Raw genomic sequence first — 14,040 nt, 5'->3', positions numbered from 1 at the left:
TCTAAAATAAACAAATGTTTAAAAAAATTATTTGCCCATTTAAGAATTGGGCTGCCATTTCTTTTTTCCTGTTGAGTTGTGAGTGTTCTTTATGTATTCGGCAAAGAGATTCATTATCAGATACATGATTTGCAAATATTTCCCTACATTCTCTGTGTTCCCTTTTTACTTTCTTGATGGTATCATTTGTGGTATAAAAGTTTAATTTTAATCCAACTTTTTGATTTTCTGGACTCTCAGTTCTATGCCACTGGTTTATATTTCTACCCTTACACCAGTACCATGTTGTTGATTACGGTTGTAACTTTGTAGTAAGATTTGATTTGGTAAGTGTGAGTTTTTCAACTTCGTTTCTCTTTTTCAAGATTGCTTTGTATGCTATGTACCTTACATTTTCATATGAACTTTAGGCTAAGTTTGTCAGTTTCTGCAAAGAATGTAGGTGGGAGTTTGATAAAAGCCACCATGAATCTGTAGATCAGTCTGGGGAGTGTTGCCACCTTAGCAATATAAATTATTCCAATCTATGAACATGGGATGTCATTTCATTCGTAGAGGTCTTTATTTGTGTTAATATGTTTTTTTATTTACTATTTTTATTTATTTATTTATTTATTTATTTGAAAGAGAGAGAGAGAGAACACGAGAGAGGTCAGTGGGAAAAGCAAACTCCCTGCTGAGAAGGGAGCCTGATGTGGGACTCCATCCCAGGACTCCAGGATCATGATCTGAACTGAAGGCAGTCGCCCAACCAACTGAGCCACCCAGGCGCCCTTATTATATTTTTAATTAAAATTTAAAAAGTATAATGGTGTTTTATTAGTCTCGGGTATACAATAGAATGATTCAACAGTTTTATACATTACTTCGTGCTCATCAAGATACGTGCATGCTTCATCTCCTTCACCTTTTTCAGTAGGTTTGTTGTCCATACTTTGTTTTCTATAGTTAAGAATTTGGGTTTTGTTTGTTTGTTTGTTTGTTTGTTTTTGGTTTGTCTCTTTTCTTTGTTGGTTTGTTTTGTTTCTTGAAGTCCATATGTGGGTGAAATCATACAGTCTTTTTCTCCAACTGACCGACTTCATGTTATACTCGAGATCTATCAATATTGTTGCAAATGGCAAGATTTTATTCTTTTTTATGGCTGAATAATACTCCATCATAGACACACATCTTATACAGTCATCTGCCAATGGACACTTGGATTTCTAACAGATTTTTGCTACTGTAAATAAGGCTGCAATGATAAGGGATGGAGATACCTTTTGAAATAGTGTTACCATTTTCTTGGGGTAGATACCTAGTAGTGGAAGTACTGGATCATATGATAATCCTAATTTAAAATTTTTTGAGGAACCTCCATATTGTTTTCCACAGTGGCTGCACCTCTATATGTTACCACATCTTACCTTTTTCTCCACATCCTTACCAATACTTACTATTTCTTGTTTCTGATTTTAGCTGTTCTGACAGATGGAAAGTGATAGCTCACTGTGGTTTTCAGTTGCATTTCTGTGATGATGAATAATGTTGTGCATCTTTTCATGTGTCTGTTGGCCATCTGGATGGATGGAAAATGTTCGTGTCCTCTGACCACTTTTTAATTGGAATGTCCGGTTTTTTGTTTGTTATGTATAAATTCATATATTTTGAATATTAACCTCTGATTTGATACATTATTTGCAAATATCTTCTCCCATTTAATAAGTTGTCTTTTTGTTGATTATTTCCTTTACTGTGAAAAAGTTTTTTATTTTGTCGTAGTACCAGTAGTTCAATGTTGCTTTTGTTAACCTTGACAGAAGACTTGTATATAGAAAAATTTCTTTGCTAATGGCAAAGAAATTACTGCCTATGTTTTCTTCTAGCAATTTAATGGTTTCAGGTTCCACATTTAGGTCTTTAGCCCATTTGAATTTATTTTTGTGTATGGTGTAAGAAAGTGAACCAGTTTCATTCTTCTGCATGTTGCTGTCCAGTTGTGTCAACATCATTTGCCAACACCCTGAGATCATGACCTGAGCCCAAGGCAGATGCTTAACTGACTGAGCACCCAGGAGCCCATTGTAGAATAAATTTGGAGATTTTCCTTTCTAATATATATTTTTTGAATAGTTGGAGATGAATAGGTATTAACTCTTCTTTAAATGTTGGTAGAATTCACCTGTGAAGCCATCTGGCTCTTGACTTTTGTTTGTGGGAGTTTTTTTTTTCTTTTATTTTGTCTTAAAGATTGAATTTCATTGTTCATAATTGGTCTGTTCAAAAATTTTCTTCCTGATTCAGTTTTGGGAGGTTATGTGTTTCTGGGAATATCTCCATTTCTTCTAGGTTGTCCAGTTTGTTAGCACATAACTTTTTATTCTCTTATAATCATTTCTGTGGTGTCGGTTGCTATTTCTCTTCCATCATTTATGATTTTGAGTCCTCCCTCCTTTGATGAATGTGGATAAAAAGATACTGATTTTGTTGATCTTATGAAAGAACTAATTCCTGGTTTCACTAATCTGTTCTATAATTTTTTAGTCTTAATTTTACCTATTTTCTAATCTTCATTATTTCCTTCCTTCTGTTGGATTTGGGCTTTGTTCTTTTTGTAACTCCTTTAAGTGGAAGGTTAGCTTGTGTATTTTTCATGCTTCTGGAGATAGACTTGTATTGCTATAATCTTCCCTCTTAGAAAAGTTTCTGCTGCATGCCAAAGATTTTGGACAATTGTGATTTCATTTTCATTTGTTCCCATGTATTTTTAAACTTCCTCTTTGACTTCCTGGTTGACCCATTCATTGTTTAATAATGGTGTTATTTAAGCTCAATGTATTTGTAGTCCTTCCAGATTTTTTTCTTGTGGTTTATTTCTAGTTCTATACCATTATGGTTAAAAAAGATGATTTCAGTTTTTTGTTTTTGTTGAGACTTGTGACCTTATGACCTAACAGGATAATCTTCTGTAGAATGTTTTGTGTGCTCTTGAAAATAATGTGTATTCTGCTGCTTTGGGATGGAATGTTCTGAATATCTGTTAGATGCATCTGGTCCAGTGTGTCATTCAGATCCATGGTTTCCTTGTTGACTTTCTTTTTCTAAATTTTTTAAAAGATTTTATTTTTGTGAAGGAGAGAGAGGGCATGAGCAAGGTGGGGGGGGGGTCAGAGGGAGAAGCTGACTCCCTACGGGGAAGTCAGCAGGGAACACAGTATGGGACTCGATCCCAGAACCCTGGGATCTTGACTTGAGCCAAAGGCAGATGCTTAACAAACTGAGCCACCCAGGTGTTGGTTTTCTGTCTGGATGATCTATCCATTGATGTAAGTGGGGTGTTAAAGTCCTCTGCTGTCATTGTATTACTATGAATATCCTCTGGTTTTTATAGTTTTATGCATTCAGGTGCTCCCAAGTTGAATGCGTAAATATTTAACAATTGTTACATTGTCTTATTGGGTTGTTCCCCTTTATGATGATGTATTGTCCTTGTCTCTTGTTACAGTCTTTGTTTTTAAAGTCTATTTTGTTCCATGTGAGTATTGCTACTTCAGCTTTCTTTTCACTTCGGTTTGCACTGTAAATGTTTTTTCATCCCTTTACTTTCAGTCTGCATGTGTCTTTAAGTCTGCAATGATTGTCTTATAGACAGTATATAGATGGCTCCTGCTTTTTTTTTTTTTATCCATTTAGTGCTCTGTCTTTTGGAATGTTTAGTCCATTTACATTCATAGTTATTATAGATAGGTATGTACTTACTGCCATTTTGTTACTTGTTTTATGGTTGCTTTTGTGGTTCTTTGTTCCTGTCTTGTCTTGTTCTGTTCTGTTGTGATTTTGTGGCTTTCTTTAGTGATATGCTTGAATACCTTTGTCTTTTTTTTTAGGGTATCCATTAAAGGTTTTTGACTTACGATTACCATTCTTCAGCTGAATATACAATGTCATATTCATATAGCAAGTCTATATTAGGTTGGTCTCTATATTAGGTTGAACCCATTCTAAAAGTACTAAATTTTTAACCCCCTTTTAAGTATATGATGTCATACTTTACATTCTTTCATTTTGTGAATCCTTTAACTGATTTTTTTTTGAAGATTTATTTGAGAGAGGGAGAGAGAGAGAGAATGAGCAGGGGGAGGGGAGGAGCATAGGAATAGGGAGAAGCAGACTCCTCACTGGCCAGGAACCCTGATGCAGGACTCAATCCCAGGATCCTGAGATCATGACCTGAACTGAAGGCAGACACTTAACTGACTGAACCATCCAGGTGCCCCTCTTGACTGACTTTTATAGATGTAATTAATTTTACTATTTTTGTGCTTTAACCTCCATGCTGGCTTTATAAGTGATTAGTCTGCTACTTTTATTATGTTTGAATGTATCTGTGAAAGTTTTTACTTTTATAGTTTTATTACTTCTGGTTATGGCCTTTCCCTTCCCAATCAAAGGAATTCTTTATCTTGTATTATGAATGACAGCTTTGCTAGGTAGAATATTCTTGCTTGCAGGTTTTTTCCTTCTAGCACTTTGAATATATCCTACCACTTCCTTCTGGCATGCAAAGTTTCTGCTGAAAAATCAGCTGAGAGCCTTACAGAATTTCCCTTGTATGTAACTATTTTCTTTAATCTTTCTGCTTTTAAAATTCTCTATCACCACTTTTTTCCATTTAGTAAGTTTGTGTCTTGGTGTGGACCTTCTTAGGCTGATTTATTGGGGGTGACTTCTGGATCTGGATAATTGTTTCCTTCCCCAGATTAGGGAAGTTTTCATTTATTATTTCTTCAAATTTTATGCCCCCCTTTTACCCTTCTTCTAGGATCCATATAATGCAAGTATTACTATGCTTGATGGTATCATTGAGTTCCCTCAAACTGTTCTCAATTTTTTTAAGATTTTATTTTTAAGTAATCTCTACACCCAATGTGGGACTCAAACTCCTAACCCTGAGATCAGGAGTTAATTGCTACACAAACTGAGCCAGCCATTACTCTACCTTTAATTTTAATCATTCTTTTTATTTTTTTGCTGTTCGTCTTGGTTTCTTTCCACTACCCTATCTTCCAGCTCCATGATCTGCTTTGCTTTCTCTAGTCTGCTATTTTTTAGTTATTGAGTTCTTCATCTCTGATTGGTTGTTTTTGTGTTTTCTATCCACAGAGGTCTTTAAATTCTGTTATCAGTGTCTAAGTCTTAAAATTCCTTTAAAAAATACTTTAAAAATATTTTATCTGTTTACTTGGGGGGGTGCATGGACAGGGGTAAGAGCAGAGGAAGAGGGAGAGGGAGACAGTCTCCAGCAGACTCCACCTTGATTATAGAGCCTGACACTGGGCTCAATCCCACGACCCTGAGACCATGACCTAAGCTGAAACCCAGAGTCAGTTGCTTTTTTTTTTAATTTTTATTTATTTGACAGAGAGATAGAGAGAGATCACAAGTAGGCAGAGAGGTAGGCAGAGAGAGAGGGGGAAGCAGGCTCCCCACTGAGCAGAGAGCCCGATATGTGGCTCGATCCCAGGACCCTGAGATCATGACCTGAGCTGAAGGCAGAGGTTCAACTCACTGAGACACCTAGGTGCCCTCTGAGTCAGATGCTTAATTGAGACACCCAGGCACCTGTAAGTCTTAAACTTCTTAGTGTTAAATTTATCCCTAATCATTTTTTTCTTATTTTTTTTTAATTTTTTATTTTTTATAAACATATATTTTTATCCCCAGGGGTACAGGTCTGTGAATCGCCAGGTTTACACACTTCACAGCACTCACCAAAGCACATACCCTCCCCAATGTCCATAACCCCACCCCCCTTCTCCCAACCCCCCTCCCCGCAGCAACCCTCAGTTTGTTTTGTGAGATTAAGAGTCACTTATGGTTTGTCTCCCTCCCAATCCTATCTTGTTTCATTGATTCTTCTCCTACCCACTTAAGCCCCCAAGTTGCATCACCACTTCATCATATCAGGGAGAACATATGATAGTTGTCTTTCTCTGCTTGACTTATTTCGCTAAGCACGATAGGCTCTAGTTCCATCCATGTTGTCGCAAATGGCAAGATTTCATTTCTTTTGATGGCTGCATAGTATTCCATTGTGTATATATACCACATCTTTTTTTGATGCTATTGTCAATGAAATTGTTTTCTTGGTTTCATTTTTATTATATTAATTGATTATATATAGAAATACAGTTGATAAATTGTATATGATCTTTTAGCTTGCAACCTAATAGTTTTTTGTGTGGATTATTTCAGATTTTCTATTTATAAGTTTATGACATCTGTGAATAGAGATGGTTTTTCTTCTTTCCAAATGGGATAACCTTTATTTCTTTTCTCCTTGCCTAGTTGCCCTGGACAGAACTTCCAATGTAATGTTGAATATAAGTGGCAAGAATGGACATCATTTTGTTGTTGTTCCTAATCTCAGGGGGACAATTTTCAGTCTTTGTCCATTAAATCTAATTATAATAGATGATTTTAAAGATATTTTATTTATTTATTGGACAGACAGAGATCACAAGTAGGCAGGGAGGCAGGCATAGAGAGGGGGGGAAGCAGACTCCCTGCTGAGCAGAGAGTCTAATATGGGGCTGTATCCAAGGACCCTGAGATCATGACCTGAGCCGAAGGCAGAGGCTTTAACCCACTGAGCCAACCAGGTGCCCTTGTTATTTTAAATATTTGTTTACTAACTGCAAAGTATGGCTTTAAAGGGCACCTTTATTATTTTATTTATTTTAAATATTATTTTAAATATTATTTTACATATTATTTTAAATACTTGTTTACTAACTGCAAAGTATGGCCTTTAAAGGGGTATATTCTATTGGCTGCTTTTCTTAACCCTATATGTGTGGTATACTTTCCTGTCTCTTTGCGTGTTTCTTAAAAATGAGATTTTACTTAAATTTTTTTTAAATGTATGTATTTATTTGACAGAGGTAGACACAGCTAGAGTGGGAATACAAGCAGGGGCAGAGGGAGAGGGAGCAGACTCCCCTGTTGAGCAGGGAGCCTGATGCAGGGCTTGATCCCAGGACCCTGGGACTATGACTTGAGTTGAAGGCAGATGCTTAATGACTGAGCCACCCAGGTGCCCCTAAAAATTGTTTAAATTTAAATTAAACTAGCCAACATACTGTACATCATTAGTTTCTGATGTAGTGTTCAATACTTTATCAGTTGAATATAACACCCAATGCTCATCATATCACGTGCCCTCCATAATACCCATCACTCAGTTACCCCATTCCCCACCCACCTTCCCTGAAGCAACCCTCAGTTTGTTTCCCATAGTTAAGAGTCTCTCATGGTTTTTCTCCCTCTGATTTCTTCCCATTCAGTTTCTGCTCCATTCTCCTATGATCCACTGGCCTATTTATTAATTTACACATCTAAGTGAAACCATATGATAATTGTCTTTCTCTGATTGACTTAGTTCACTCAGCATAATACCCTCTAGTTCCATCCGTGTTGATGTAACAGGCACATGAACAGGCATTTCAAGATAATAAAATTTACCAACTCTAGTAATGGATGCCTTTGCCATCAGGGTTCATTGTCGTTTTCTTCTCTGTGCTTATTTGTTTTGTGACCTTCCTAGCAGAATCCACAGATTCTGTATGCCCTGTAATGTTCAGCCACAGAATTTTCTCCTAACTTATCTTTTCTTTTTCTTTTTTAAAAACTTGATGTTAGTCACCATATAGTACATCATTAGTTTTTGATGTAATGTTCCATGATTCATTGTATATATATTTTTTAAGATTGTATTTATTTATTTGACAGAGAGAGAGGGAACACAAGCGGGGGGAGTGGGAGAGGGAGAAGCAGGCTTCCTGCCAAGCAGGGAGCCTGATGCGGGGCTCAATCCTAGGACCCCAGGATCATGACCTGAGCTGAAGGCAGACGCTTAATGACTGAGCCACCCAGGTGCCCCTCATTGTTTGTGTATTTTAAAAAGTCCTTATTTGGGGGCATTTGGGTGGCTCGGTCAGTTGAACGTCCTACTCTTGATTTCAGCTCAGGTCTTGATCTTAGGGTTGTGAGTTCAAGCACTGTGTTGGGCACCACACCAGGCATAGAGCCAACATTAAAAAAATAAAAATAAATAAAAATTTAAAAGTGCTTATTTTAATTTTTAAGCCTGGTTTCCTGGTCATTGTAACTTGAGTAGTCCAATAGTGATTAGTATCATTTTCTTAAATGCCTTGCCTATGTCTCTTCATCTCATGCCAAGTAGATCTATGTAAGAAGTCATGCCTTTAAGCTTCAGGCAACTTATAAGACTAGTTATTTTTCACTGCCTGCCTGGGCAGGGTCTAAAAGTCAACCAAAGCTAGGTGACTTGGGACTTACCCTCTTTTTCTGGCCATGTGCCTAGCCTTGGCTTATGCACAGAATTCTGGATCCCCAGGAACTGATTGGAGCTGTTCCAAGGCCCTAAGGTGATGCCTTGGGGATAAGAGTTTTTTCCTGCTAAGCTGAGCTCTGGCTAAACTCCAATAGCTACAACAGCCTGAGGATATAGATTTTCTAGGGAACGTCACGCTTAGACTAATAATACATCTTTATTTATATTCATATATATGTTTTATATCTATACAGCTACAGTGGATATTAATGTAAGAGTACAAAGGACTCATTGATACAGTTTCAGATTCTGTGTTGCAAATAACCTAAAGAAACCTCTATTTTTACTGAATTTTGGTGCCTTATCAAAGAATATCAACACTCATTTTTAGAGAGTATTAATATATTCCTCTTCTCCCCAACTACTTATCTCTGAGTCTAGATTTTCTTCATACCGTTTTTTTAAACTTTATTTTTTCAGAGTTCCAAGATTCATTGTTTATGTACCACACCCAGTGCTCCATGTAATACGTGCCCTCCTTAATACCCACTACCAGGCTCACCCAACCCCCTACCCCCCTCCCCTCCAAAACCTTCAGTTCGTTTCTCAGAGTCCACGGTCTCTTATGGTTCATCTCTCCTTCTGATTTCCCCAATTCCATTCTCTCCTTCTCCCAGTGTCCTCCGTGTTATTCCCTTATGCTTCAAAACAACATAGAAAGCTGCACTGTATTCTGAAGTGGATATAATAATCCAGTGATCTTCTTTTGAGCCATGCATTAGTGAGGTGTACAAAAATCTAAAAAAAAAACAAAAACAAAAACAAAAAACACTGTTCTCAATAGCTTTTTAAAAATAAATGTAAGTATTTTAGAAAATAATAACTGTTCTGGGGCTGGTTATTTTACCAGAACTCCAGTCTCTTTGTTGACTGCAAGGCTGGTGGCTTTTTCCTCTTACCAAGGTTCAGTGATTTTTCTTGGATAGACAACTTTCCATTTGTTCTGTGTCTTCAGTTAATTTCTAGAGTTCTGAATTGATTTGAGTCTACTTGTTTTGCCCATTATTTGTTGTTTTAGTGGGGGAGATGAATTAATAGGGTCTTAATTCTATCATTATAAAAGCTGATCTCCCAGGTGCTTTACTTTTTTTTTATCTGTTAGAAATTTGTCATAATCATTTTGCCGCTCCTAAAGCCACACTTGTCTATCTTCAGAACCTCAAAGATAAAGTTGCCACTGTTGTTTCCTTATACACTACATGGTTCTCTCACATGCATTGTTCCTATTATAGAAAAGCAGCTCAGCAAACCCACTCTGATCACCCAGATGGAACAAGAAGATGAGATGAAAAGAGAGACAGGAAATCACCAAGATACCTGTTCAAGTGAGCAGTGGGCATAAATGAATTTTTTTTTTTTACCACATCTGGTGGGGCTGAGGAAGAGATACATTATGAAGAGTCAAACAGGGGACTTAAAAAAAAATACGCTCTAAATTTGAGTAGAGAGCAGAGACTATTTGGTGTGAGCTTATTCATGTACTTTGAGAATTCCCTAGTCTTTGGCTTTTAACCTGTCATTTCATACTTTTTTAAAATGTTATGTTAGTCACCATACAGTACTTCATTAGTTTTTGATGTAGTGTTCCAAGGTTCATTGTTTGCATGTAACACCCAGTGCTCCATGCAGTAAATGCCTTCCTTAATAACTATCACCAGGCTCACGCCTCCCCCAGCCCGCTCCCCTCTGAAACCCTCAGTTTCTTTCCTGGAGGCCATAGTCTCTCATGGTTTGTCTCCCCCCTCTAATTTCTCACCTTCATTTTTCCCATCCTTCTCCTTATGTCCTTCATACTTTCCTGTGCTCTGAAAGAAAGATCTGTCTTGTGCTTTAATATTTACATTTAGAATCACTAATTCTTTCCTTTATTTTAACACTCTTTTTTAAAAAATTTTTTTCAATTTATTTATTTTCAGAAAAACAGTATTCATTATTTTTTCACCACACCCAGTGCTCCATGCAATCTGTGCCCTCTATAATACCCACCGCCTGGTACCCCAACCTCCCAACCCCTGCAACTTCAAACCCCCATTTTGTGTGTATAATACACCATAGCCTTTGCTTATTAACACAAAAACATGTGAATATCATTCTTTTGATCAAAATACATTTTTTCTTGCACATTGTCTTCCTAAGTTTAGGGTCTGTTTGAAGAGATCCACATGGATGTTAGTTTTGGTCCTTGTCATCCCACCATTTCAAACTCAAGGTTGTTTCCTGTTTGTTTCAGATTGGGCTTGGGCTTTGCCTGGTTTTGTAAGCATATTGACAAAAACTTACTTTCCCCCACTTTGTTCAGATGGAATGGTTCCCCTTAAAACCAAACAATCACAACATAAGCAAGATATTTTGGAGAAAGAAGCACTCAGTGGCAAGAAGGTAGGAGTCACACAAGAATTTCTTGCTGTCTGTTAGAAGTCCAGAGTTCCATGTAGTAGAAAAGGAAAACATGAACTAAGGGAGCAATTTGAGGCATTCATTTTACCAACAAAAAATAGGAAATTCTCTAAATACCATGAATATTAAGGAAGCTTACCCACTAGCTCCAAAAATGGTTGCAGAGAATCCTCAAAGTAAATATTTTCACAATGGACATTAGATACTAAATATTAAAAACATTCACTCCAAAGCATTTGTATATTAAAACTTTAAAGAACCCTGATGAGAGCCATGTGGTATAAGATTCATCTTATTCAAGCTAATAAACTCGGATAGGAACTGTGTATATTCACTTAAAAAAAGTGTTAGGTAAGCTCTAATTTTAATAAAGTGCGTGTCTATTTATTTATTTATTTATTTATATTTATTTATTTATTTTTAAAAGAAAGTGTGTGTTTAAACCTGTCAGAATTTGAGTACAGGTTGGGGGGAGGAGATTCTCAGTCAACATAGTGATTGTGATAAATCTTGTGATCACAACTAATTTTAACCAATAGGAGCAAACTCTTGGAGGAAGATCCATTGAACAGAATAAAATTGCCTTGAGCATGAAATCTAGCATTACTCAGAATCAGAGGATTCATCCTGGCAAGAATCCCCATCAACACCTTCATCTTGGAAAAGCCCTCAGAGGTTGTTTACACCTTAACCCACATGAGAACGTTCTTTCTGGGGAAAAATTCAATGACTGTAAAAATGATAAAAATACCTTCATCAGGAGTTCTTTCTTAGCTGTGCACAAGAAACCACATACAAGAGAGAAATCCTATGAATGCCCTGACTCTAGACAAGTCTCAAGTTCAATCTTAGATGGTAAGCATCAAAAAACTTGCATTAGGGAGAAATCTTTTCAGTGTAGCCAGTGTGGTAAAGTATTAGTGAACCACTCATCCATTGCATTGCACATGAGAACCCACGTTGGAGAAAAACCTTTTATGTGTAACCAGTGTGGGAAAGCCTACAGTTCAAACTCTTACCTCACACGACACAAGAGAATTCACACTGGGGAGAAGCCCTATGAATGCCATGACTGTGGAAAAACCTTCAGAGATAGTTCACTTCTCAGACAACATGAAGGAATTCATTCAAGGGACAAACCCTACAAATGTGATCAGTGCAGCAAAACTTTTAGTAGGAGCTCTAGGCTTACCATGCACAAGATAATACATACCAAAGAGAAGCCCTATGCCTGCACTGATTGTGGGAAAACCTTCAGCATTCTTTCATACCTCACAAGACATAAGAGAGTACACACTGGTGAGAAGTCTGTTGAATGCAGTCACTGTGGAAAAGCCTTAAGTAGTCCATCAGCTCTGAAGACACACCTGCGGATACATACTGGAGAAAAACCTTACAAGTGTGATCAGTGTGGGAGAACTTTTAGAATGAGCTGTAATCTTAATGTGCACAAGAAAATGCATGCTGGAGAGAAACCGTGTAATTGCATTGACTGTGGGAAAGCCTTCAGGGATCACTCATGCCTTAAAGAACATGTGAGAATTCACACCGGAGAGAAGCCCTTTGCATGTAATCAGTGTGGGAAAGTCTTCAGAGTGAAATCTTTCCTCACTTTGCACAAGAAAGTTCACATGAGAATGAAACAGTATGAGTGTAAGGAATGTGGGAAGGCCTTCAGTGGTTTCTTATCTCATAGGAGACACATGAAAAAGCACACCAGGGAAAAGAAACCCTTCAAGTGTAGTCAGTGTGAAAAAGCTTTTAGGAGGCATGTGTCCCTTACAATACACATAAGAACTCACACTGGAGAGAAACCCTATGAGTGTGATCAGTGTGGGAAAACCTTTAGCGTAAGGTGCAATCTTACTGTGCACAAGAGAGTCCATACTGGAGAGAAGCCCTATCGATGCAGTGTGTGTGGACATGCTTTCAGTAAGCTGTCATCCCTTCGGCGGCACCACGAGAGCACTCATGCTGGATAAAACTCCAAGTAATGTCCACGTACAGTAGTTTTCAGTGAACTCTCAATCTTGAAGGCGTATAAGCAGATACTAACTGCAGAGAACTGGATGTAAAGAATGGAAAAACCCCTCTAAAAATCTGTAGGAGAAATATAAGTTATGCAGTGACTTTGATAAATCCTTTAAACATCTCCTAGATACATGACCAATTGATACTAAACGTAAAAACTTTGTAGTGTCTTCAAGACTTGTTGAGAAAAATAAATGCCTAATGTTTTAAGCCACCATGTTTACAGTGTGTGTGTGTGCATGTATTTTGGAAGGGAGGTTTTATTCACAAATGTGTCACCAATATAACCCATGTTAGGTTTTCAGAAATTTATGTATATAATTAAAAAATTGAATTGCTACTGGAGTACCAGGATGGAGGTTATCCGTATAACTCACACTGGTCATTCCCTTTTCACTCTCTAATCACCCTACTTCTTGATACCATAACGTGTACTCTGGATTCAATGCATTTTTTTTAAAGATTTTATTTATTTATTTGAAAGAGAGAGATCACAAGTAGGCAGAGAGGCAGGCAGAGAGAGAGAGGAGGAAGCAGGCTCCCTGCTGAGCAGAGAGCCCGATGCGGGACTCGATCCCAGGACCCTGAGATCATGACCTGAGCCGAAGGCAGCGGCTTAACCCACTGAGCCACCCAGGCGCCCCTCAATGCATTTTTTAAAAGGTTTTTCTTTTTAAAGTAATCTCTATAGGAACTCACAGCCTGAGATCAAGAGTCGTATGTTCCACTGACCTGGCCAGGTGCCCGTAGAATCGTGCCTTTTTAACAGTTTTATTGAGATGTAATTTACATGTTGAAGTATAAAATTCAATGGGTTTTAGTATGTTTACAGAGTTATATGCCCTATTCTACCTGATACGGTATCATTGTACCTGGATTCTGCTCAACAGTCTTTGTGAGAATCATCTGTGTTCTTTCTTCAGCAGAATTTTATTGTCATTGATACATAGCTTCCCATTTTATGAATATGCACAATTAATTCAACTGTTCTGGACATTTGGGTTGTTTATAGTTGGAGTATTTTTTTAAATAGTTTACTTATTTGAGAGAGAGAACACAAGCAGGGGAAGAGACAAAGGGAGAGGGGGAAGCTGACTCCCCACTGAGCAGAGAGCTTGATGTGGGGCTCAGTCCCAGGACCCTGAGATCATGACCTGAGCTGAAGGCAGGTGCATAGCTAACTGAGCCACCCAGGATCCCTATAGTTAGGGTAT

At 37.6% G+C, this 14,040-nt stretch overlaps 1 protein-coding gene across 1 annotated transcript; it reads left to right on the top strand.

Annotated features, from left to right (window-relative positions):
• Positions 1–11,742: 11,742 nt before the first annotated feature.
• LOC116567964 (zinc finger protein 85-like) lies at positions 11,743–12,777 on the top strand. Its single transcript, XM_032303366.1, has one exon. The coding sequence runs from the start codon at positions 11,743–11,745 to the stop codon at positions 12,775–12,777; it is 1,035 nt and encodes a 344-aa protein (XP_032159257.1).
• Positions 12,778–14,040: the final 1,263 nt, after the last annotated feature.

The sequence above is a fragment of the Mustela erminea genome, chromosome 1 (genome assembly GCF_009829155.1).
Source record: "Mustela erminea isolate mMusErm1 chromosome 1, mMusErm1.Pri, whole genome shotgun sequence".
NCBI classification, from domain to species: Eukaryota; Metazoa; Chordata; class Mammalia; order Carnivora; family Mustelidae; genus Mustela; species Mustela erminea.
Note: the sequence above shows the minus strand (reverse complement) of the source record. Positions and strands in the feature narration are given on the sequence as shown.

What these genes read in the sequence shown, in the direction of transcription:
- LOC116567964 (XM_032303366.1), top strand. Translation starts at nt 11,743, where the DNA reads ATGAGAACCCACGTTGGAGAAAAACCTTTTATGTGTAACCAGTGTGGG.